Source organism: Struthio camelus, chromosome 20 (assembly GCF_040807025.1).
Source record: "Struthio camelus isolate bStrCam1 chromosome 20, bStrCam1.hap1, whole genome shotgun sequence".
NCBI lineage: Eukaryota > Metazoa > Chordata > Aves > Struthioniformes > Struthionidae > Struthio > Struthio camelus.
In genome coordinates, this window is record NC_090961.1 from 7,351,562 (window position 1) to 7,376,630 (window position 25,069).

Consider the following 25,069-nt stretch of genomic DNA (forward strand, 5'->3'; position numbering starts at 1 on the left):
AATCAGATATATGGCCAGTACAACGTAAACAAAACATTAAGATCACCAAAGAGGCGATCTGGGTTACAGTTTGAGAACAGAAATAAGATCTTTGAAGTTTATTAACACGGTTGCTTGTACTACCTATAACGATGACTGCAGAAAAGTTAAAGTGCTATCTATATACAAGCAAAAAATGTAGCGTCCAAGATCCTCGACATCGGGCCTTGTGAATTTGCTGCTTCTTGATAGTGTGCCTTCTTGGGAAGGACCACAAGTATAATTAACCATTTGACCTGTGTTTTTCAACACGTTACTGAATTACTAACAATTTTCCAGTCCATGTTCCTGGACCCTGCTCGCAGATTTTTGATTAAGAATCAAATCCAAAAAAAGGATACAAAATAGGTGCTCAGTAAAAGAAAAAAATATCTGTAAGCTTTAGAAACACAAATTCCCCTGTGATTTCACTAATCAAATACCCGTAGAATTTTAAAGAGTGCTTTAAAATCTAGAGTTATCCATGTCATCTGCACAAATTGTTTAAGAAAAAGCCTTTTAAGAGGCAAAAAAGTTTTAAAAACTCACTCTTATGGTTTCTGATGCAAAATGCCCTTCATTAATCATCTGATTTCCGGTCTCATCCAGTTTAACGATAGCCCCCGAATTGGCCTGAACCTCAGCTTCAAAGGCTTGATGCTTCTGCAGCTTCCCCTAAAAGTAAATCATCAAAGAACATGACTAAGGTTTGGTGCACAGCCCTCCTCCACATTTCCCAGCATTAAAGCTTTTAGTATAGTTTATGCAGATTTAGTATCGACTCAAACAGACAATAAAATAGCGCAGCTGAAATCATAGCTGTATCATATGCTTCACAGGTGGACTCAAACATCCCAAATTCCAAGTATTTCATTATTGTGTTTGCTCCTCCACTTTAGACTGTTCAAACATTTAGGAGCCCATTCAGCTAGTCCCATCCACACAAGTTAATTTTCTATAAACATCTTTTTTTGGGGGGAAACAATAAGAATTAATTCGCGTTGATTTATAGAGCTAAAGCGCCCAACAAATTCTAAGAAATAAACAAGGCTGCTTTTTCATTGCATTGCACTAAGTAGCTTTTTGCGTACTGGTTTAGTGTCTAATCCATTATTAGAAATATTTCATTTATATCAGCAAAGAAATCCGGCTTTTGAAGAACACTTTGCAGGGCCATGGGTTTCTGCATCCATGTTTCTTCACCACTCTCACTTCAAGGTACACTTAAGCATTTGCTCTGTCTACCTCTAGTCGATCTGGTATGCTCTAATAGTATAAAAACATAGAACGGGAGTAGGACTTACCTGTAAATTGCTTGGGTCTTTGTAATTTTCATCAGATGCTATCTGGAGTTTCTCTTGGATCCATTTTTCAAGCTCATCTGCATCACGCTGGAAAAACTGGAATCGATAGGAATCTTCAAGTTTTTGGCGCCTTAGAGAAGACAGTTCCTTGAACCTGTGGTAACGGTCCAAAACTTGCTGACGCCTCTCTTGGATATCTTCTGCTGTTTCTAACACTTTTACACCGCTTGGATCCATTTTCTGAAAGCCAAAATAAACTCAGTTAACATTTTGCTTGTAATATAAAACAAAAGTAGTATAGCAAGAGTGTAAGAAAAGCCTGTTTTTTACACTCATATGTGGTTTTTACTTAAGTCTTACTCTGTGCATGCGAGTGAGTGAGTGTGTGTGAGAGCGTGGACACATATATAAAAACATGCTTCTAGCAGAAAATCATGAGAAAGGAAATACTTAAAGATATTTAGCATCTACTCGTTTTCTAAAAACATAGCTGCGGTCTATCTACTCTGCAATATAAATGCCATGTCATCTCAAACTGCAGCATGCAAGTGTCTAACAAATTTAAAAATGTGCGTATGCACATGTGCATATATGTATATATATACATACACACACATGCATATATATAAAAATGTATCTCAAACATAAGAAATCTGGAAATACTTTATTTAAAATAGTTGCTTTAGATAAACTCAGTAAGAATATTACAGTTATTTAAAGAATAGCTAATTGGTCTGTACAGGTATGTATATGCGTGTGTGCATAGATATATACATACGTGTGTGTGCGTGTGTGTATATGTGCCTGTGTGCATGTGTCCTCTCTGTTCTTTCAGTTAAAAAAAAAAAAAAAAAGTAAACCTGTCGTAACGTTCCCTACATAACGTTTCAAAAACCAACACAGTATGCGCACATCGTACCTCATAGACCTCTTAAAAAAAGACAAAGAATTTAAAGAGCATTTTGCATGACTAGTGATTCTTCTCTAATCACTGACTGAAAATCCTTTGGATTGCTTTATACATTAAAAATTGTTATTGTTACCATAGACAGCAAAGAAATTACTACTGTTCTGCTTCATCTACTTTCTAATAAAACTGTGATAACCTTTCATTTTCAGTTCTTAAACTTTTAAGGGCAACTTGATTTTCAATTAGAGATAACTGCAACACAAACTGAAAAGTAGTATTTGCTATTGTCATTGGAGTTTGAATATTTACTCATTTAACTCACTACACACATCAAGAAGCTGCTGCAACAAATATGCTGTGCTGGAACAATTAGGCAATTAATGCCTTGATGTGCAAGTGTTTACATGTATAGTTCTCTTAATATGTTTATTATAAATTTGGTAAGCATCAAGCTGAATGTAAGCATCAGTTGCATCAATAATAAAAAAGAAACCAAGCGTACAGCTGCATATCGAGAAAGACGGGCAATCTCTAAAATGTGCTGTTAAACAAGAAATTGCTATTTAGTCGCTAGCTGCATGCTTTAATTAGACACCTATCTTGCACAACGTCGTGAAAAATTCCATCGGGTGGGAAAACTATCTACCCGGCCGCGTTTTCCGTTTGGGTTCCAAGCGCTAGCGAAGGGACCATCTGACAGAAAGGAACATACGGGGGCGAACGTGCACGTTCCAGCGCGCTCTCCCAACAGTCACACCCTGCAACAGGACAGCCCTTTCAGCAGCAGTTGTTGCTCCAGTGAACTCTGAGCCCCAACTGCATTGCGGCAGTTTAAGGCAGGCAAGAAAACTCGGCCGTGTTTTCTCTTCCAAGTCTTCACTATTGTCAGAAGAGGGCAAGGAAAAAACTGCCTGCGTAGACTGCGCCGTACCAGTGAAGTCCAAGTTTCACCAGACAGGGGTACCGAAGGCTACACTTGATTAGCGTACTTGAATATTTAAAGATCAAATTCCTGAACACAAGCTCAGCTACAGATTTATTTTCCTAAGAAATCAGCTGTTTTTTTCAATGCTGTTTCAAACACAGCCTTTGCCCTCCAAAAAGAGGGCAAGCGAGCAAAATGCGAGTAAGTTATGGCCAAAACCTTCCTTCCCTGTGCTGTTACGTTGTGTTTGGATTTGGCCAACAATTTAGTTATTTATTAAATTGTCTTCAGGAAGAACAAAGTTGCAGTTAGTCTAAACGCATTGTGCAAATATATCCTACCTCTCTGCCTACTCTAGCTATCTACGTTACTGGAAAAAAATGAAACCCTAGTTAGTCCTTGGAACACAGTAAAGCCTTTTGCTGTCAGCTTACATTTCACTATTAGAAAGGCCCTCCACAGCCCAAATAATTAAAATATATATATATATATCCACAGTGTGTGCGTACACACACACATATATATATATAAGTGTATGTATATAATTTACAGATAGGAGACATCCTGTAATGGCCTCTTGCCATGCAATCTGGCTCATCTTTCTGCTGGAATTTGTTAAAAGAAAGACTCTTTTTATAACTACAGTAAGTCGAGCTAGTCAATTGTAAAAGAAGTGCTTTGGTCTAGCAATAATAGACTGTTCTTTCCTGCAGCAGATCAGCTGACGTCAGCAAGTCTGTGCTCTGCCAAAACGCGATCAGCAGTCACTAGGGAGCTCTGAACTCAAAAGTCATCAATGCTGCAGAACGATGCAGTCTGCATCCAATGTTTTCATGCTAGAACTGCAGTATCCCTCCCGAAACGAAGTCCTCTCCAACATGTTTCTAAAGCTTTGCGGTTCAATTACATCACTAAAAGGCATCCTTCCTCTGCGACACACCGCTGCAGTCCTACCATGAGGACCCCTACCGAGAAGTTAGGCTTTATGCTTTTAACGCGAAAAATATTGTTCAAATTCAGACGCATGTGAACGCCCGGCCTGTGCCTGGGTAACGGGCTTCGCTGCCGGGCCCAGGCGCAGAGACGTTCCCATCCTCGCTGCTGGGCGGCCCCTCCTGGCGCAGCCTGCGCCGGGCTGATAAGGTCAGAGTCAAGACGGAGCGAAAGTCCCAGGCTGCGCAGGGAGGCCGGATTAAAGGGGTTGTTTCCTACCAAAAACCTCAGGCTTCCACAGAGCTACGGTGTTAGCCAAAAAGACACCTCCAAATCAGCACATCTGCCTTAACTGTTTGAAGGTAAACGCCATTACATTTTTACGTTGCGAAAATGGTTTGAGAAAATTGCTAATCGGCTTGCGTCTATCTAAAAAAAAAACAATCAGCAATGCTCCTTTGCACTATCCCATCGTGGTGGTGGTGTTCACCAAAACCATCAAAAAGTAGAATTCAATTTAGGAGGTGAAAACCAAAACAAAACAAACCTCCCACCCTTCAATACAAAATGCCCATCGTCCCCAGATAAATTGTATAAAAGGTATGCTAAATTTTTGAATGAGAATATACAACCGCAGATATCTATAGACGCCGCAGTGCAACAACGATGATGTCAGCAACACCATTCAAGTTCAGAAAACAGTTGTATCAAGGGGGGGCTAAACAGGAATTACAGCAATGCCATCAGGGCAGACACATACAGGAGCTGTCAGCATTTCCCTTACCAAAACATGTTTTCAGGGTTTTAAAAAACTAGAATGCAAAATACGTCAAGTGCTACATAGAAGAAGTTAGCATATTTTTAAAACAATTACACAAAGCTTAAAGAATTAAACTACTCTGCCTGACAAGCAATCAGATATCAGTATATAAAGATCACTATCTTAAGATGTAGTAAAATAATGGCGTTTACTTAAAACGAGCCCTGATGTGTTATGCATGTTCAGCATACGTGCTCCTAGTAATATCCCGTAACATGAGTAATATGCCGGTCCTCTTCCTGCTTCCCAAATATGCGCACACAGAGCAACTTGATGCATTTTTTGCCCTCATCAATACTAGGTGATGTAAGCCCTGTCAAAAGAGCATTTAACTCTGACATTCGCTACTCTCTCCTGCCTCCCTCTTTGAGGAAGGGTACGGATTGCCGATTTCTTTTTTTAAGCAAAAGAGCTCGAATTCTATTACTGGATGTGAAAATAATCTTTACAAGAACAGAGAAAAACAAATAGTATACACTTTTCCAACTTTCACTTGCTCCATTCACAGCTTCCTCAAAATGCTAGATAAGAAGTAAGCTGCTACGTCTGCCTCAAACACAGAAACACCGTTACTGCCTGGTTTAGTGCCTAGCCATGTACCAGTACATCAGGTAAATAAAATAGAGCTTCTGAAAAGCACACGTAGCAGGGACACCAGCTCCTGGTGTTACGAAGGGAATTGCATGAGTATATTGTGTTGCAAAGAAGTAACGGACGGGTATGATATCATATAGCATATACTACATATTTTAAAATGCTACCGAGAAAAAAATTAATAGCCAGTAATTTTTTTTGTTATTCCTTAAAATCAAAAATAAGGAAATCTCAATGGTGGACTACCTGCAGTAAAACCCTAGGTCCAAATACTCCTGGTTACTGTTAAGAAAGGTCACCTAAAGACTCAAACCACTATAAAAACCCAAGACACGTTCAAGTCACTGGTTAATGCTATAGGTTCATACAGACTAACCACAGAGCACGTAAAATTCAAACACGCCCCAAAATCGAAGGATGTATTACAGGGACACAAGAAACTATAGCAATAAAAAAAGTGTAAATTATATGTGAATTAAAGCAAGACTGCAAAGCTAGTCATGTACGTTGATTTGAGGGTTTGTGCACAGCCTTAACTATGTACTTGTGAAATATGGAAGATCATTAAACATATATTCTTCATTTGTAGGCGTTTACTCTTGAAATTTTAATTCCACTATTCACACAAGAGCATCTAAATTGCTGAAGCTGCATAACACACCGGAATTGCCTATCTAAATTTGATGCCTTTATGTACAAGGTTTTTTTGGTTTTAGTTAATTTTTAGTATCACCACAAACCTTTGATGAACCTGTACAGAGCTGGCAGGGACTGCGCTCTGCACTGAAGCTCCTGAGAAAGCAAGTTGCCTTGACTGCATTGCAGAAATCCAGAGCTTCCCAAATAAAGTGATATTGTATAATTAACCTCAGTGCTTTTCATTCTTACTATGTTATCTTTACTACAATTAAAACTATAGCGAGAGACATTTATGTTACTATTATTTCAAAATAAAATCTAGTTGCCTCTATTACCCAACTAAAGCTTGATGCATCCCTCCTATTTATTTTACCATCACTGAACGGAAAAAGCCATAGATGTACAGCTACACAAATTCAAACGTACAACGTTCTACAGCGTAAGTCATATTATCATCAATTTTTAGATGCTATAACTAAAAACATATTGCTTGAGAACCCTTTAAAGCAGAAATCTCTTCGGAAAAAGTCAATCCACATCAACAGCTGATCATACTGAACTATAACAACTACAAAACGTTCACACGTCATGCATCACAGAAAGAAATTAGGGAATCTGAAGTATTAGAGGAAAGCCAGATCAGAATCAACACTGCAGTACAAATAAAGCATCTGCTAAATTTTTATGCTCTGTATAGTTCAAATTCTCAAATGAATGGCTCTTTGTTACAAATAGGTCACTGCAATAAAGGCAGGCAAATAAAATAGGCGATGACACTTCATGCATTAGGTAAAATACCTGGACTTTGACTTTACGAAACGATGACAACATGATGAAGGAATGTAGAGTCTAAAAGGGAGGGGGAAACCAAGATAACATTCAACTAACTACTAGGTAAGGACACCATTTAATTCCCACCCACCCCCCCCTTCTTCAAAATACATATTCAGTCACAGTACGCATTTCATACTTTCATTTTGGTTCCTCGCCACATATAAGGATTTGGAGTTACTGTTGTGCAAGCTATTGTGAGCGGCAGACTTCCCCATGCAAAAAGGTTAAAATTATCAGCAGTAAAATTTTAATTAAAACTGACATTGGTATGTACTAACCTCTCCAGTTAATTAAAAAAAAATATACTACCGTAAACTGAAGGTCAAAACAAAAAGTAAAGTTATCTGGACTTGGCAAATGACACTTCTTGCTACAGAGTAATAAAATAGAGTGGCTTAATTTAAAAGCACAAACACAGTTAATGAGAAGATTTTAAATATAGACATCTACAAAGCTGTTCACATCCAATCATCACGTTAAAAAAGGACAAGTAGCAGTTGCGACAGAAAATATTTTTTTGAGATGGATCATTACGTAGCTGGCAACAGCCGAGTAGACCTAACGCTCTGAATTTTTAGATGAAAAATTCCTTGCATCCCTAACTGCATTTTCCCCATGAGTGCCCTGCAATCCCTGAAACAGTTTGTGGGCAACTGCAGTTAGGTGTCTTTGTGCTTGCTGAAGTTACTGCGTATCTATCGTGGCATTTGCATAGCTTAATGTGGATCGGTTGCAGCAGCGAGGAGGCAGCTTGCCACTTTATTTGATCCGTGGTCAGCAATAGGAGCACATTGCTGGACTACACTTGGCAATCACCATCAACAGCATCTGCAGTCTGCTCCACCCCATTTTTCTGCTGCCTACACTCCAGGGACAAATGGCAAAAACAAACTCCTACGCTATACTACCGTGCAGAGAAGAGGGAGAAATCTACGTTATTTCCCCCAATATAGGGGAAGCAATGACTTCCCTTAAAATGCAATGTATTTATGAATAAAACAATTACAAACACATAAATATATTAAAAAGGTAAAATTAAGGCAACAAAGATAGCAAGTTATTTGCCTTAAATTACTGAGGTCAGTTATAAACGTAATACTGGAGAATTTGGAATTTTACACCAAAAGGCGTCACGGGGTTTAAGGCTTCTCCTACCTTTCTTGCATCCAGGTGAAAATCGTAAATAAGGCTTTAAGGACACTCTTTGACGTTCCAGATTTTTGTTATTGTTGCTACCCATTTTTTTTTAAGTAAACACAAATATGCTTGCTTAAATTTACCAATCATGGAGCTCATGGAAGTGTAACATCCATATTTGATTAAAAAAAAGAGGCAGCCCACTGAATTTCAGTGCGATCTATCCAGGTGTACGGTTTCTTTTCCAAAAGGGACAGAACTAAATTACTTCACGTGAACAATGTAACCTGCTACCCTGTTTCAGGTTATTTTATACAGCTTAATGATTCCATTACTACAGTTACGGATCCCGCACGCAATGCAGCAGAAAGCTTCCTATTTTCAACCTCTTTGTTCATTGTTTTCTGTGCACAATTTATAAATAATGACAAATGAAGATTTCATGGAAGAACTAATATGCTAGTTGCATTTAAATGCACGGAGGCACACAAAGCGTTTTAATATTTGTTTTGAACAAATCTGAAACCCTGACCGAGGCTTTTCAGAGAGCGCTGTCACCAGAATCTTCTGGCACTTAGCTGAAAACACAAAGCTTAACAAAAATTTCCCCAGAAAGATACAGAACCATTGCAGGCTGTTATTTTCTAACGTGTTCATTCGCCATCTCCAGACAACCGCTGTTCCGAATCTGTTTAAATATGTATGAGAGACTGCTCAACAGTCACGTACGTTTTCAAGACAGGAAAATGCAGCTATTTTATCATAAAACAGCTCTTAAAAATCCTGAACTGGGAACACATCTCAGCCGAAAAACGTACAGTGATAACGCTTGTGCTTTTCTTAAACATCAGGGCAAACGACTACCGCATTGGCACATATTATCATCATCTAACGATGCAGCTTCAAACCCTTCTAACCAGGTTAAGTTCTAAGGGGGCAATGAATAAAAACACGCAGCTGTCGCGTCTTTGATTTACGTTGGAAATAAGAAAAGGCTCATCAGCAGAGGAACAAACCCCGATCCCTTCCCGAAGGAAACCAGCGCTCGCCCTATATACCGACACGACACACGCAAGAACACAGGTCGGGAGGGCCGATTTCTGGATTTCTTTTCGCTCTCCTCCTGCCGGGCAGGCCGATCCTGGCGCGGGAGCTGCTGCGGCGTCCCTCTCCCTCAAGAGGGACGTCCACCTCCCGGGGCAGAGGGCTGCCCCGCCGCCGCCAGGCAAACGCGGCCGCTCCGTCCCCTGACCTTGGACAGGGCCGGGCTGGCGAAAGCGCCGGGAAGCCATTGCTGTGCAACGGGTCCCCGCCGCCGCCGCCCAGGGCTCCGGCCCCGCGGCGTTTTTACCTCAGCGCGGCGGGAAGGGAGGCAGCGCTCCCCCGCCGGGGGAGGGGAGGGGACGGGCGAGGCGGGAGCCCGCCGCTCCTTCCGCACGGCCGCGGAGGTGCTGCCGCTGTCCCTCCCCCCCCCCACCCCCTCCTCACGGCGCTGAATGAAATTCCTGCCGCGGCCCCGAGCTGCCCAGGGCGGAGCCCGTCCCTTCCCCCCCCTCTCCCCGACAGAGACCCGCGGCGGCGCTGCGGCGGCCGCGGCGCTCCGGAGGCCGCTCGCGATAAGAAGCCGCAGGGCAGAAGCCGCGGTCGCAGGGAGGGAGCGGGCGGGCGCGGCGGGGAGCCGCCGGGGCAGGGCGGCCTCCGCCGCCGCTGAGGGAGCGCGCGTCCCTACACCTGTCTCCGCAGCGGCGGGGAGGGGGAAGGAAGCGGCGGGGGGGGGATGCTCTGTCTAGCCGAGAGCGGCTGGGCAAAGCGAAGCGCGGCCCCCCGGCCGGCCCCGAGCGCGGCGCCCCCCCCCCCCCCCCCCCCCCCCCGCAGCCCGCCGCCTCACCGGGTCGGTGCGAAGGGTCCTGCCCCGCCAGCTCCGCGCCCTCCGCCCCTCCGACACGGACGCGGCGCGCCGCCCGCGCCAGCCTTTTTATAGTGTGGCCGGAGATGACGTCAGCGCCGCAGAACGGGCTCCCGGCTGGCGGAAAGAGCCGAAGAGCTTCGGAAAGGGTCGGTAGCGGCGGGGGAGGGGCACGAAGAGGCGCATGCGGCGGGCGGCGCTTCCAGACGGAGAGAGCCGAAGGGTTCCGGAAAGAGCCGAGCGGCTCCGGAAAGAGCCGAAGGGCGGGGCGGGGTGATGCAAGGTGAAGCCTGCGGGGACCCGCTGCACCGAGGCTGCTGCACCGGTACCCGGGGTGGGGGGCTTAGGGTGTCCTCTCGGTTCCCCCCCCCCCCCCGCGCTCAGGCTGCTGAAGAGCCTGGGACCTCCAAAAATACAAGGCACCATCTGGAAAATCCTTTAAAAGGGCATTGCCGCATGGGAGCGGTTCTGGGTTTCTGCCCCTTTTTTTCACCCCCCAGCTGCGTTCAGATTTCTGCCCTGGAAACATTTAGCTGATGGAGATGCAAAAAGCAGAGGAACGGTTGAGTGGTTAAAGGGTTAAAATTTAAATCAATAGGCCAGACTCGGATTTTGTACACAGAGCAGCAGCCTCATCAGTTATACCTTATTTAAAAAGTGCATGTGCACATATATCTCTGTGTGTGTGTGTGTGTATATGCACACACATCACACACACACACACACACACACACACATCTCATGAAGGCTTTCTTTTTAAACCAGTATGCAATGTCAAAATGACAAGCCTGACAAGGACACAACATCACGAGGGTGCAAATGCTTGTACCAGTCGAAAGAAATCTATTTTTAAAAAGCCACTGCCTAAGGTCAAAAGAAAATAAGCCTTTAGTATATAGGAGCTGTTTAAAATACTCACCCCGAAGTAGGTTGACCCCAATCTCCCTCTAAAATGTTTTTAAAGGCCTGGTAAGACAGCTACAGTACAGTCAAGGCAGTGAGTGGGTTTTAGTGATTTTTTGAGTTAATAGCACTTCTTTTATTCAAGTACTTAAATGGAAGAAACGCACTTCCACTGCCGTTGCATCAGAAGCCGTACTGCCTGGGACTATTGTCTCCAAGGAGGAGCATGAGTCACAGCAATTTTAACGCAGCTGCTCCCGAGTACAGTTTTCTCACATCTGAGATGCTCTCACTTGTCATATTTGAAATGAACATGCCTATGAAAATAGATCATTTTAGTATGGGCATAAAAGACCCGATTTGCAGTGCCTCTCCATAGTGCCAAACGGCTAACGCTCAGAACTGCTAAAATGACAAAAGCAGACAGAACAGTGTAATAAGAGTCAACCATCAGTTCAGGCAGTTCAATTCAACCTTAAGCTACATCTAAAAATATTCTTTTATTACCATCTTTTTGCAACTGCATTCATTATTCAATTACAAATTCCTATTAAAGTTTTTGAAATAATATGAGGATAGCAACGTCCTTTATAGACGCAGAAGGATACTATGCTTATGTTACTTATAAAAATATATACTTAAGTTCCCCCCCAAAATGTAAAAAGTCCCACATAACCATAAGCCAGAAAGAAGAAAGCTATTGTGTCTCGTGTATCATCAAATCACGTTCCTTGTGTTTCGGAACAGGCCGACAACTGTTTATAACAGACAGCACCAATTACTATCTTGGTTAAGTAAGTCTCCAACAAAATTGTAGATATGCAAAATATAATTAAGACGTCTCAGCTCAGTATAAAAAAAGCTGCAAAAACGTTAACGCAAGTTGTACTACTGAAACATTACCTGGTAAAAGAAAATAACGGGAGGAGGCTTCCAGTATCTTAGCACAATCAGCAATAACGCTCGTCTAATGAATTCCAGAGTCAGTTTACAAAACTGATATAGTATTATGAATTAAATTTATTTACCAGACAATTTTAAATCTGAGCAACTTCCTATGGTATAAGGTTTTAAAGGCCTGAATTCTTAAGTCCAAATGTCAGAACCTTTTCTCAGAGACCCCAAGGTCTATATAAAAAGTGAAAACAGATTCTCATATCACCCACAATTTCTACAGCTTCAAATTGTAAAGTCTCTAGTACCAACAAAAATGATCTGTTAAAAAAACCAAAAACAAAACAGCACAGATAATTCTAATTTGCAAGAGTGTTTAAAAACAACAACAACAAAAAAAAGGCATTGACCTCTAGAACTTGGAAGTAAATTTTCACATATCGGAGGCCATCAAGACAGTACAAGAGCAGTACATCCATGAATTAAACACAAATCTCCCTCCACCCTGTTCCCCCTCCTATTTATCTTCTGCATTCACTAGGGAGCCACAGATTCTCTTGACTTCGTCTTTAATAGCTACAGAAAGACAAACTGCATCAGCTTCAGTTTAAAAAAATCCAACTTAATATTAATTTAAACATATTTCTAGAATGAACTATTCTCAGAATAATTCACCATTAGTACAAAAGTATTACAGTATTTGATACATAAAAATGCCATAACATTGATAAGGAAAAAATCCATTTACATAAGAAAGCCCTTAAAAAATAAAACTATTATGTACTTCATCTTAGGCAACCCAAGGGTACAATTTCCCCCTCAAACAACGGCAGAACATCAGCAATGTATAAAATGACAGAACGAATGCAGTTTCCCCACTGTTTCTTTTAAATTTAATAAAATGGATTATAAGCTTCCTTCCATGTGATGGATAACGAACACAGAATTTCTGTAACTTCAGGAACTCCGCTCTTCCCCCATAAAGTTATTATACATGCAAAGCTTTTCAAAACAATGAGTCTAGCTCTCTTAATTTAAATATACTGTCTCTTGGAGCAAAGTTACATTCAATAGAGGTGAAAGTCAACACTGCCAGGCCAAACAGCTTAAAGATGTTGCAACATATACTTCCGCGCAGTATGCCAACATAATTAAAACTGAGTTATAAAAACTAGACATATTAGATACAAAAATAAAGTTTTACCAGTAAGTTTCTGAGACTGACTACTATGTTAAGATTTCATAAGGCCTTGAGGTATTTCCACTTCCATAAACTGAAGAGCACCGAGCAAAATTTCAATCCAAGAGAGTCTTTAAACTCTGAGGCCCAGAGATGGCAATCATAATACTCTATTTAAAGTATCTTCTGCACGTTTAAATGTATGAAGGAAAAAAAACTTCTGTTTTCCATAATCTACTGTACAAAATCCAAAGCAAAGGATACCCTCCAATTATTTTCAACAAATTAAAGAGTTACTGATGTTCTGCCCAACATTAAAACTTGATGAAATAAACATTGATTGAATATACTCTCACCTTCCCTCTAAATACACATAATTTTATTTTGCCCCTACACGTAAACAGGAAGCCAGGTCTGAAAGTGCTGACATCCAGGGAGGAAGAAAGATGAACTGATTTACGACCGCCAAAAGGAAGGATGCAGAGAGCCCTTTGGTAACGGAATTTCCTTCTGCTGTAGACATTTCTGGCGAAGACAAGGAGAGAAAAAACGGAAAAGAAAAATGCATCTTAGAACTAGCATTAGCAATTTCAAACAACGTGAAGAAATTATCCTAGGAATCTCTGTACCCACCAACGTGGGAACAGTGAAATGCAAGCATACAGGAACTGTTTCGTTCTTAAGCACTTTTCAGGGGAAGAGCAAAAACGCAAGGTATTAATCAGATCTGTCTGTCTTGAAATTTATCATTGACTGAAAGAATTTGAACAAGGAGTTAGATCAATGTTTTATCAAACAATTAAAAAGGGCATTTTAAACAGAACCATGGAACTTTTGAGATGAAAAGGGGACATACATAAAAAAAATAACCTGAATTCTAACTGTTTTATAGTTTGCCATCAGGAGTTTTGACAGCTCTTCTGCAAACATTCCAAGTGTTGCTAGTAAAACATATTAAAACTAATTTTAAAATGAAAGTACAAACTCTGATGCTATCATGTATCACAATTTCAGTCAACACTCACAAAACAATTTAAATAATTGAAGTATTTTATGGCTCTGTAAGCTTTCTTTAAAAAGACACCTGTGCAGAATTTTGCAGAGAGTAGTTTAAAGCGCCTGCTTCCTCGTACGCCTAACCAGAACAACAGAGAGCACAAAAACAAGCACCGTTTTCTGACGAAAATGAGCTGTTACAGAAATGACTCAGCAGAATCCTTCTCAACCTTTACGTCTCCTCCCACTGCAACCAGTTTTCACCGAGAAAATTACACGTGAGGTTAGGAAAGAAAGGAGATGTTGGCTATCATAACTACCATGGAGATTAAGTGAACTCGATAACCAAAAAGTTATAAAAACCAGGTTACATCACAGTCACAGGTCTGGACTATCAAGTATGCTGCAAGCAGCACCGGCCTCATTATCAAAACGATGCACGTACCGAAAGGCGGGGTGGGGGGGAAGCTTGGAAGACTGAAGAAATTGCATTACCTCCAAGAATTGCTTGAAACGCATTAAAGAGCCCATCTGTCCAGAGCTAGTAATTGCTTCAATCCTGCAAAAAGATCAGCACGTTCCCAAATTTACTTAGAAACTCGGGTTCAATTTACAAAGGGGGGTGGGGGGGTGGGGAAATGGCAGCAGTGGGGGAAGGCAGAAGAGCCATTTAAGAGCAAACACTCACGATAAGAAAGAAAAATAAAGATTATTCACTTTCCTAGCAACAGGTATCGTACCTTGGGAAATAGTCTTCTCGGATAAGCAACATCATTTTCCAGAACTGGACCTGATACTGTTTCATGAGGGCATTGCCACACACCTATGGTACAGAAATCCACAAAGACCAGATTCCAGAACCGGGTCTCAGACTAGCACGACAACTTCAACAAACCTGTTCAATATCTGCCACTTCTGTTTGAAAATGTCTGGATAAAATATTAAAAAATACACCTATCCCTATCATAAAGCAAGCAAAGCCTGTTAGCTACACTACTGCTAACACAGTCACCTTGTCTTCTTATTGACCACGCGGAGGTCACTGTCACCAGTTTTACATTGTTCTTCCTCTCACTCCAGGCTCCCTTCAAAAATGACAGCCTTCCTTAATACCATTTGCTAGCACATACTGTGGTCATTTCCCCACCTCGATTACTGTAGTCTATGTTCATCAAGTTTCTCCATGCAGTCAATTTACAGGAAGGTTTACAGCTTCAGTTTAGACTACCTCAAACTTCACCCACTGCTTGCTGAATCCTTATGGTGTATTTCACTTTCTACTTTATTTTCTCATTTCTTCTTTTAAAATTCTTCAGAAGACATTTGATAAGCACAGAAGTTGCCTTACATAGCACCAAATATAACAACAGAAGTTGCATGTGCTCTGAGTAAGCTTCATTTTTTTAAAGCATTCAGCTCCAAAGCTGTAATTGGAAGAACCTGAAAATATTCATATTCTTTTTCCAAGAGATACGGACAAGTTAAGGAAACTACTGTTAAAAATTACAATGAACCTCACCTCAGTCAGCAGTCTCATCAGGCACCAAAACATCACCAATTCTTCTCCTCCTCCTCCTCCTCCCCCCCTTAAGCTCGTTTGCTTACGTACACTTTTCAAAGTTCTGCTGCTGCTGCTGAGCAGGCTCATACTAGGACATCATTTACCTCCAGAAAATCAAAGAGAAGTGTAGCTGTCACATCTGCCAGAGGCTCCATATTCAACATCTGAGCAAGCCAGCGCCATCCATGGTTCAGCCCATGAGGATGGGCCTGTAAAGCAAAAAAACACCTATCTATCACTTGTTTTATAACTTGCAGAATGCAGTTATCGAAACAGAAATTTTCCAGTTTGCTTTCTCCTGTATAAAGTTATTTTCTAATAGCCTTATATAAAACTTGATTGTTATGACATTATAAAGGAAGTAGAGGTCTATATTACAATTTACTTTGATTTGCGTTGCTTTATTGATTATGATCACCTCCCTTCAAATACATTGAATCAGCTGGTTTAAGTTTACTACACTTCAACTGCAAATCATGTTTAATTCAATAGTAATAGTAATGAAGCCACACACACGCACATACCCCTTGTCTGTTTCCATAAGGCCATCGGAGCTGAATGATAGCAGCATAAAGACGAATCATTCCTGACATCCGTTTAAGGAAATTATCCTGCTGTTCTATCTTAGAATCCTTAACTTGATATCCAAGCATCCTAAGCATTAAAAAAATGTTCCAGCATTAGCTGAGCAAAACATATTCGCTCGTGTCCCCGCAGTTCTCAGCTTACATTAAGTCAACCACACTGAGAGCAAGAATTCTCCAGAACCATGCAAGAATTATTGCAAAGGCTGACGGTTACACTCTGGATCATATATTCCACTATTTAATCCACATCAGACTCTTCAGATCCTGTACCGGACACTTCAACTTGAATCAAGCTGTTTCTATGGGTATCAACTGTTCTTTCAGAAGGACAAGGAAGAAGAAACAAAAGAGTATCCATTACCCCTAAAAACACTTCCATAGCTGAAGGACACAGCATCCTCCAAGGGTGCAGGGTCAGGGAGCTGCACACTTGTGAGTGAATCTCCAGAGTCTATGCCAGCATGTCACTGTGCCTAAGTAATTAAAGACGGGGAAAAGTGGAGTTCACTCAGGGGAAGACAGTCTTTGCCCTTGCAGAGTTAATGCTGAAGGACTGACTCTGTTAAGAAAGTTACCTCTGATACTCTTCCAAAGAAGTCCCATCTTTGAACGCAGGGTAAAATGGAACAGAGTAGGGGCACTTTTTGTGGAGATGAGCTAAAATGAGGTCTCCAACTCGAGGGTGTATTTCCCAGATTCCTGAAGCCACCACAGCAATTGGGAAAGCTGCCTCATGGTGAGAAGCTACTTCTTCTTCTCCTTGATTCTGGGGAAAGGGACAGGGAAAAGTCAGTCCCCACCCCTTCAAGCCATTTTTCGACAACTTTTTTATTTTATTTGGTATTTAGCCTCTACTAAAGGCTCCATGACTATGTAGCCACCCACAGAAAGGGGGATATAGCCTACATCCTCAGCTTCCACAGAGAAAGATGCCAATAAACTTCTGCTCGGGACATAAAAAAAAAAAAAAAAAAAAAGGAGTTAGCAACTACAGGCACAATGCATGAGGCTGCACCAGTGTTTTCACTCCAAACAATCACTTTCAAATGTTTACAAATCGGTCCCATTTTTACTCCATGGGCCAATTTTTGCATATATTTTGTCAGTGCAGGAACAAAAGTAAGCCTCAAACAGTCCAAATTGGGCAAAAATAATAATAATAAAAAAAACCACTGCCAACTTCAAAAAGCAACTTCAAACAATGGCACTTTTTGGGGGAGATGCTAAGTATACAACATGGACCGAAGCTTGCCTTTTGGACCTTAGCAGTGGTTTTTTTCCCCCCAGTTCTGCCAATATGCAAGCTTTCTGAGCGCATGTATGATTTTGTGCTAAATCATAAACCAACTATCGGTCTGTTTTCTACTAACAAAGTACCTAACCAGTTAAGAATACGCAAACATACAACCCTGGAATTTAGAATAGTTCTGCCTCCTTGAAAAGACGAAACCACGCGGGAGATGGGAGTAGGGAAGGGAAATACCTCGTTTCTTTATCCAAAAAACATTTCCTCTCATCAATAGGAGCATTATAACACACGCAAGTTAAACTCCTAGTAATTTTGTCCTTAGGAGTAAGAGGCAGGATAGTACTTTTTTCTCTTGGATACTATCTACCTTCACCATCTCAATAAAGAGAACAATTCCTCACCACAAATTTCTCTGCAAGCTTGTAGTAAACAAAATCCAGACCCTGTGGATGCTGAGTCACTGATACAGTTCGCCCTCCACTCTGGACAGACTTTCCAGAGAGCAGGTTATTGATCTTGTCAAATATCTCTCTTAGCTGAGAACCTGTGAATACATCAAAAAATGCATAGAGACAGAAGATTAGGAAACAACTGACAAGCCTTAGGCAGACCACATCGGCTTCCCAAAGCCAGACCAACATCCTGAAGGGCAAGGCATCTCAGACAGCTTGTTTGCTACATTTGATTAAAGAAACTGAATCATGATGAAGCAAGATGCCTCTAAGGGAGGGAACAGACCTTCACAACATAAGCAAACGGCATGCTGCAAAGGCTTGAGCTGTAGGTATACTAGCTTTCTGGTGTAGGTGTAATACAGAAACATTGGCTACATTGGCTCCTACTAAAATCATTACAGGAAACTGCATCTCAGAGGGATTCCGCTCTTGGTGTTCTCCTGACCTGCTATACTAGAGATCTGGCTCACAGGGATTGTGGCTGCTTTCTGCAAGTCCATTTTAATCTTCTTCACCTGCAGAAGAACATAAAACACTGTTGAAAACTTTACAGACAAGAGACCTGATCAAGAGGCAGATTTTTTTTTGGCCTTGTGGACCAAATTCTGAAAGGAAGAATTCAGCCCTAAATCCTGCCTGATCTTTGGAGGAATTAAACCCACGCAGAATACTATGCAGTCTACTCCGCGTGGAACTGAGGTCAAGATGTTTGTCTCCAGAATAGCGAATGTTTAATTTAACATTTATTTATACCTTGAAGGCCCGCAACATAATGAGTACAAAACCCTCATGGAGACAAGAAGATGCCAGGTTCTTGCGCACACAATTTTTAACAGCTAAAGAAGCCTCCAGAAGAACAAAAGGAGGCAGGTAGTCTAGTCTTGCCTCAAGGAAGAACTACTGGTTTTTCAGACACATGTGATGTACTGGGAGGGCAAGATTGAATGCACAGTATCTAACAGGTTTTGTTTCATTTGCATTCTGAATAGATGTTCAAGCCTTCAATGAATACTGATTATTCTGCTGTGGAATGTACAATAAATGAGTGTGGCTAAGAAATATTAGGAAACAATAAGTTACAGTGAATGTTCAGAACCCACTGTTTAACATTTTTCTGTCTCGAGGTTTTAGTAATATTAAGACACAAAGGACTCAGTAAACCAGCTTAACAAAAAAATTCCCACAAAGAATGAATTATAAATGGAAATGAGAAACAGAAGAGTTCTGAAAAGTATTCCACTACAGGTAGCATACATCGTTGTTTTTTTACGATTACTAACCAGATTACTTGTCTTTTTACAGTTTCCAGCTGTACAACCGCCAAAATCGGCTAGACTTCTGCTCAATAGCACCTTTCGGAAAGTCTGCTCACCTACTTGAACAAACTGATTTTTTCAGCAGACGATTAAAACATTTCTTCCTGATTATTACCCTGACAGTTTGGATGAGCAGATGATTAATAGGGGCTGCTAAGTCAGAATTTTTGTCTTTCCGTTTTTAATGAAAGCTGTCCTACTTCCACTAGAGATGAATGTAACCACTCTTCAACAGCATTATCATTTGTTCATACCTCATTGTTGTCTTTGCAGTTGCTGATAGCACTGAAGGAAGCAATGCACTGGTCAGCAGCATCTTGAAGCTGCTGGTACCACTGCATGGTACTTTCTTCTGCTTTAACTTGAAGTCCTAGTATTAAAATAGAAATGGCAGAAGACTAAGAAAGCCCCAGAACACTAGAAAACCTAAGAGAAAACCTAGAAAAGTTGGAAAGAATCAACAGCTACAAGCATTTTTTTTTTCCTCCCAGAATTCAGTTTAGAAAGCTATGGTTATAAATTAATTACAACTTCACAAACCATATAGGAGCCCCTGTTTTTCAGCCTAATAGCTTATACATGTAGACTTTCTGGACTTAAATTTATGACCAAAAAGGAAGCTCTTTCAGTGGTCTGTCCCTAGATGTTTCTAGTACCATGCAGGATCCATCTACACTTTTAATTCTCTAGTATTCTATTATACCGCATACTGTGTGGGAAGAGCAGTTTTTGCTCCAGGTAATACAGTTCATGCTGCATTGGTTTCCTCGACAAAGTTTGCTGCGAGCAGTCACATTTTGCTAGCTGCGCTAAAAAAAAGTGAAGGCTACCAGAAGGTATGTCATCACAACAGTAAGATTATGAAGTAGTAGGTAGCCTAACAGCAAAACAGTATGCAATAAGGAGGGAACGGAAACGAAACAAAAAAGAAAAAAAAAAGGAAGCCTTTACCAACCTTCCCTCTGCTGTTTCCCCCCCGAATGCTGTGCAGGGACAGCAGTCTGAGCCGTCATCTGCTCTTTTTTCAGTAACTCTTTCTGCTTCTCTTTCTCCTCCTCTTCATCTTTCTTCCTTTTCTCTTCCACAGCAGCAGCAATTTCTTGCTGCATGCTGGATATCAACCCTCGCATTTCCTGCAGTGCTCTTTCAGTATTGGCCACATCTCCTTGAGTAGGGAAGCCTCTCTGTCAAGAAACAGAAAAGGCAACATAACATCAATCTTGAGCCTTACTACATATAGGCCAAGAGTAAGAGCAAGGAGCCTGTAAAGCATTAGCCTTTAGGTAGTTCAGGAGCCAACCATACATTTTCTCCTCTTTGGTGAAAGACCTTTTTCTCATTTAGCTGCATACAAGGATGATCATAATAGGGTTTTAGTCCACAGCTAGTCCTCACAGAATTTAGGACAACAAAAATGAGTAGCACTCTTTCACGTGTATAATGGGACCCCAATACAAAGTCCAGACTGCTTCCTCTGCAGGAAGACAGCTGTGACACACTGGAACAAAGACTAGCCTTGTTATAGTTTTTAATTTTTAAGTTCTGTGTTCCACTTTTACATAGAGAAAAATTGTCAAGGAAACCTAGTTACTGGAAAAAGCTTGCAAGTATAGGAGCGTCATAGCACATTCAGTACTCCGCTTGAACAAATTACGAACCACCCCAATTCCATGGCTGTCTCGAAACAGAACTCTACAGCATCAATAGTTTACAGTATTTTAATGTTCAGTCTTTCTCCTGCAGAAATCCTCATGTATTTTTATAAGCTGTTTTCAAGGGAACAGCTAGAGCGCAACAGAAAAGAAACCTCCTTTGAAATTAGCTGCTTTATAGGAAGGACATCTAAAAACTCTTCTGTGACAACTTCTTATTTAATGGCCTCATAACAAGATCCCTTTGAAGGCAACTCCAAGAAGCTTTAGAAAGGAACGACAACTAACGTAAAAATCAGCCCCCACCTCACTAGTGGTGCGGATGAGTCCTGACACCAGCCCACAGATCTGGTTGCCACGATTACTGTACACAGAAAGATCGATTCTTGGCAGGTCCTTGTGTCTATAATTGGGATCAATCTGCTGGTTAAGCTGTAGCACCTCCTCCTGGATAGAATAAAGGCGCCGCAGTCTCTCCTGGCCCTCTTCCTTACGCAAACGCTCCAGCTCCTCCTGACGCTGCCTCTGCTGCTCTGCCTCGCGTAGTTTTAGGTTTAATACCTGGTGAGAGAAAGACACAAGAGAAACAAAGTACTTCAATAACTCCAGATTTACAGATCTTTCTGGCTTCCATGAAGAGAAGCTGCATATAGGAAAAGAAAAACAGTAAACTTTTCACCAGTCCTGGTCTGAATTCCCAACACAGAAGTACCAGCGAGCCTGTAATAGCACGACCGACAAACTCTGCTGCCTATAGGATCCACAGAGCAGGAGAAAAACAGGTTCAGAGGAAATCTTAGACCGTTTGACATCCACGAAGCCAGCATAACACAAAACACAAAAGTATTTTCAAGTTCTCTCAAAGAAAGCAGCAAACTAAGCTGTAAGGATACGTGAAAGAACATCAGAATACTCTATTTATATAAGAGAGAAAAGAGTCTGTTTCTACAGAAGTAGTAAAGGTAAACTAACCTCTAAAGAATAAAGCCTTATCCATTAAAGACAACGTCTCGACTGGTCATATATTGAGATCAAAGCCCTAGTTCAAGTGCGAACATCAGCAAACTTTGAACGGAACTGTTAGTCCACAGATAAAAGCTCCACTGTTCTGCTCCTACAATGCACGTGCCTTTACTTTATTTCCACAATGACGCAGCAGGTGTCTAGGACAGCACCAGAAAATACATTCTCATTTCAGGGATGTCAGATATGTGGAAGTATAAATCAATTAGTCTTTCCAGTTCCCACTGAGCAGTCACTCTCTCCTATGAAAGAAAACTCCTACAAGTCTCAGACCTTTGCTCTGTGTCGATGTTCTTCTTTCAGCTTCTCTTGCTGCCCCTGGGCTTCTCTGGAGCTAAAATAACACACAAAATCAGAACGTGATTATTATGTTCAAGATACGAAGAAGACAAAACACAAACTCATGCAAGTTACTTCTAAGCTAAGCTAAAGGAATGTTAAGTGTCAGATAAATACAGTCTTCCTCTAACCATTGAAACCTCAGAAGTAGCCAGAGATCTACTCTGAAAGGCAAACAGTAACAGGATGGGTAACGTAAGAAAAGCAGCAGATGAGATTTTTGAGCATCAGCAACTAGGGTAGATTGTCAGGCCCAAGAATTAATTCTCGCTTTGACCAAACTTTGAAAACAAGAGAGTCAGCTATAACGTTTTAAGGATACTACGTAGTATAGCTAATCTCACCTCTTCTCCATTACTTCCTGCAGATCTTGGAATTCCTGATGCTGCTTTAGCTCCTTCAATTCATCAAAGCGCTTCAGTTTTTCCCTTGCCAGGTCGTACACTGCTCTCACCATCTGCTCTTGCTGCTCCTGACGTTGCCTTAGCTCCTCCTGTAGGTTACAAAGATATCAGAAACCACAGTGATCACTGGAATTGACACAGAAGGAAAGACAAATGAAATAGCCCAAAGCGGGCCACCATAGCCCACTTGTGGTTATCCTAAACCACAGGGAGAAAACAACTGTCCCACTACTTCTACGAGAGCATTGTTACGTTTTGTTATATAGCTCCTCTATGATTCGCATACTCCCTCACCCATTCTTTTTACCTTTCCTTTCAACCTGTGCATCTCTTCATATATCCGAATATAGCCTTCGACTTCTGTAACTTTAGATGGCAGAATGGTTGGAAAGACTTCTTGATCCATTTCCAGCAGACCGAGATCTTCGTTTCCCTGCACAGTCAGTGTATGTGCAAAAATCAGTGACTGATTATAATATCAGAAACTTATGAAGGAAGCCAGGTAAATCAAGTGTCTGAAACTGCACGTTATTTGTAGAGGAACATACAAAGGAGTCAACCACCATGCAGCTCTTTAGAGTAGTTATATACCCCATTAGTGTAGTCTCCAGATTTTGAGCATCCTCTAGCACCTGAGTTTGGGATAACTGCTCTTCCAAATCAGTAAGACTGGGAAAAGAGACACCAAGAGCCTATAGGGCATTTACAAAGGCAACTGTAACCTAGACAGGCTGGACTCCTCGGGTTCCCTCTAACGTCAATGAGGGTGTGATGCTGAAGGAAGCTCACTGAGGCTTCTGCTTTGAATTTACTGTTTACAAAGAGTCTTCAGCCTCTCCTTCATAACTTTTCTCATGTCTCGCTGCCTCATTAAGATGTTTTCCTCACAGGATATTTCACAAGACTAAATGGGACCAAAAGGATACAAAACCTTTGCTGTTTAACTCAATACTGCTCTTACGTAGTTAAATCATCTTTCAATATATAGCAAAATACGTTCGTTGCCTCTTCAGGTGCTTCACAGACCTCAATACAGTTACAATTGAGCTGCTCACTGTCCAGTTTCCTTCCACTTTGCCTTAGGAAAGAACGCTCTAACACATCTAGACCATTAAAAGACTCCAGGAATAGGCAGAAGAGAACCCAAGGAGCACTCACCGACTTCCTCAACACTCTGATCCTACTTTGGGGCCTTATTCTTCCATACAGATGGAGCCCGCGCTAATAAGCCATGTAGCTATACTGTTCCAAGTTTTCCTTAGTTAACCGTGAAAGAGTTTGCTTTTAGCCTACTGTGAAACATCACTATATCAAGATCTTAATATTTCCAATTTTATCAGCTCCTGGTTAAACTAAAAAAAAAAGCTAAAGCCGAGCACGTTTTTCCCACAAGCAAATTAACAGACCACCACACAGTCTTTATCAGGCGCTTCGCAGCAACGAGCTGGCGTAATTTTTCCCACAGCGGCTCACATAGGGGCTAGTTAGACAGCTACCTTTATGGCACTTGGCACTGCAGAGGAAAGCGGTGAAAGGCCTTGCTGGCTGGCAGGAGAAAGGGCCTTCTCAAGAGAAGACCGGTCCGTACGGGGAGTGGATTCTTTGGGTGTTGAACTTCTGGAGGGAGCCGTTTCTTGGGCTGAGTGCCCAACCACTCTGTCCAGGACCCAGCCGGAGTAGGAGGACAGCATCAGGGGAGCCATGCATCCTTCCAAAACATCCTGCGGGAGACAACGTCCTCCGTGAACACGCCAAGCGCCAGGAAACGGCGGGTAAAGGGCTACAGCACATCTAGACCCTTACAAGACTCCGGAGCGCGGGCAGAAGAAAACCCTCTCTGCTCCTGCAACAGCCCGGCCAAACCCTGCGCTATTTCAGCGGTGCCGAAGAGCCGGGGAGCGAGCCCTCACCTCGTCGTGGAGCCAGCGGCGGCAGTAGCTCAGCCGGCCCTTGCTGGAGGTGCGCAGGGCCGCCAGGGTCTCCCAGCGGAGCCGCCGCGGCTGCATGGCGCCCCGCTCCCCCGGCAACGCCAACGGCCGCGGCCGCCGCCAGCACCTCGCCCCGCCCTTCCGCTTCCGGGGCGCCGCCGGCCGCTTCCCGCCCTTTGCGGCCGTGCCCGGCCCCCCCCCCCCCCCGACGCCGTTGCGAGCGGGGGGCCGCGGGTTCGAGGCTCCCCCGGGGCCGATCCGGGGCCGAAGCGGCTTCGCTGCCTTGAGGGGGGAGAAGCCACCCAAAAGGCGTCTAGGTGTTCCCCGCCAAGCGCCCCTGTGATCTATTTGTTCGCCCAAAACAGTCCCAGAAGCGCCAAGAAACGGCAAATTCACCAAAGCCTTGGCAAACGAGGAAGAAATCCTCCACGTAACACCACCGACAGGTAGCTTACTGTTCGTTTGACCATAGCACCTTTAATTTTGTTTTTAGTATTACACACACACGCCCACAAAATAACAGAACTCTCAAATAATGATTAACTTAGAAAACCCTTCTGGC

At 42.2% G+C, this 25,069-nt stretch overlaps 2 protein-coding genes across 18 annotated transcripts in view; both read right to left on the bottom strand.

Moving 5' to 3' along the window:
- Nucleotides 1-10,172, bottom strand: part of SPTAN1 (spectrin alpha, non-erythrocytic 1) — a 53,341-nt gene extending 43,169 nt beyond the window's left edge. For 7 of the 11 annotated variants that reach the window (XM_068914532.1, XM_068914530.1, XM_068914529.1 and 4 more), the window contains exons 1-3: nucleotides 6,942-6,989; nucleotides 1,323-1,562; nucleotides 568-693 (exon numbers count right to left, since the gene is read on the bottom strand). In XM_068914532.1, the coding sequence (XP_068770633.1) occupies nucleotides 568-693; nucleotides 1,323-1,562; nucleotides 6,942-6,974 (399 nt within the window). In that variant the 5' untranslated portion in view covers nucleotides 6,975-6,989. Of the gene's footprint in view, nucleotides 1-567; nucleotides 694-1,322; nucleotides 1,563-6,941; nucleotides 6,990-10,002 lie in introns of those variants that run through there. The other 4 variants (XM_068914535.1, XM_068914534.1, XM_068914533.1 and 1 more) reach the window with 2 other exon arrangements.
- A 1,562-nt stretch (nucleotides 10,173-11,734) lies between these two features.
- GLE1 (GLE1 RNA export mediator) lies at nucleotides 11,735-24,656 on the bottom strand. 7 transcript variants are annotated; one of them, XM_009685016.2, is made up of 16 exons: nucleotides 24,383-24,656; nucleotides 24,076-24,300; nucleotides 22,887-23,012; nucleotides 22,520-22,668; nucleotides 22,110-22,170; nucleotides 21,120-21,374; nucleotides 20,117-20,345; nucleotides 19,416-19,531; nucleotides 18,291-18,360; nucleotides 17,792-17,934; nucleotides 16,717-16,907; nucleotides 16,079-16,208; nucleotides 15,659-15,763; nucleotides 14,734-14,816; nucleotides 14,489-14,552; nucleotides 11,735-13,522 (listed from the first exon to the last, which is right to left on the bottom strand). In XM_009685016.2, exons 2-16 carry the CDS (start codon nucleotides 24,280-24,282, stop codon nucleotides 13,454-13,456), a joined length of 1,998 nt encoding a protein of 665 aa, XP_009683311.2. In that variant the 5' UTR covers nucleotides 24,283-24,300; nucleotides 24,383-24,656; the 3' UTR covers nucleotides 11,735-13,453. The 7 variants fall into 7 exon arrangements, 4 of the variants coding, with proteins under 4 accessions (XP_009683311.2, XP_068770802.1, XP_068770801.1 ...); XM_068914701.1 differs by having other exon boundaries at nucleotides 24,490-24,650; XM_068914700.1 differs by having other exon boundaries at nucleotides 14,439-14,552; nucleotides 24,490-24,650.
- Between the last annotated feature and the right edge of the window lie 413 nt (nucleotides 24,657-25,069).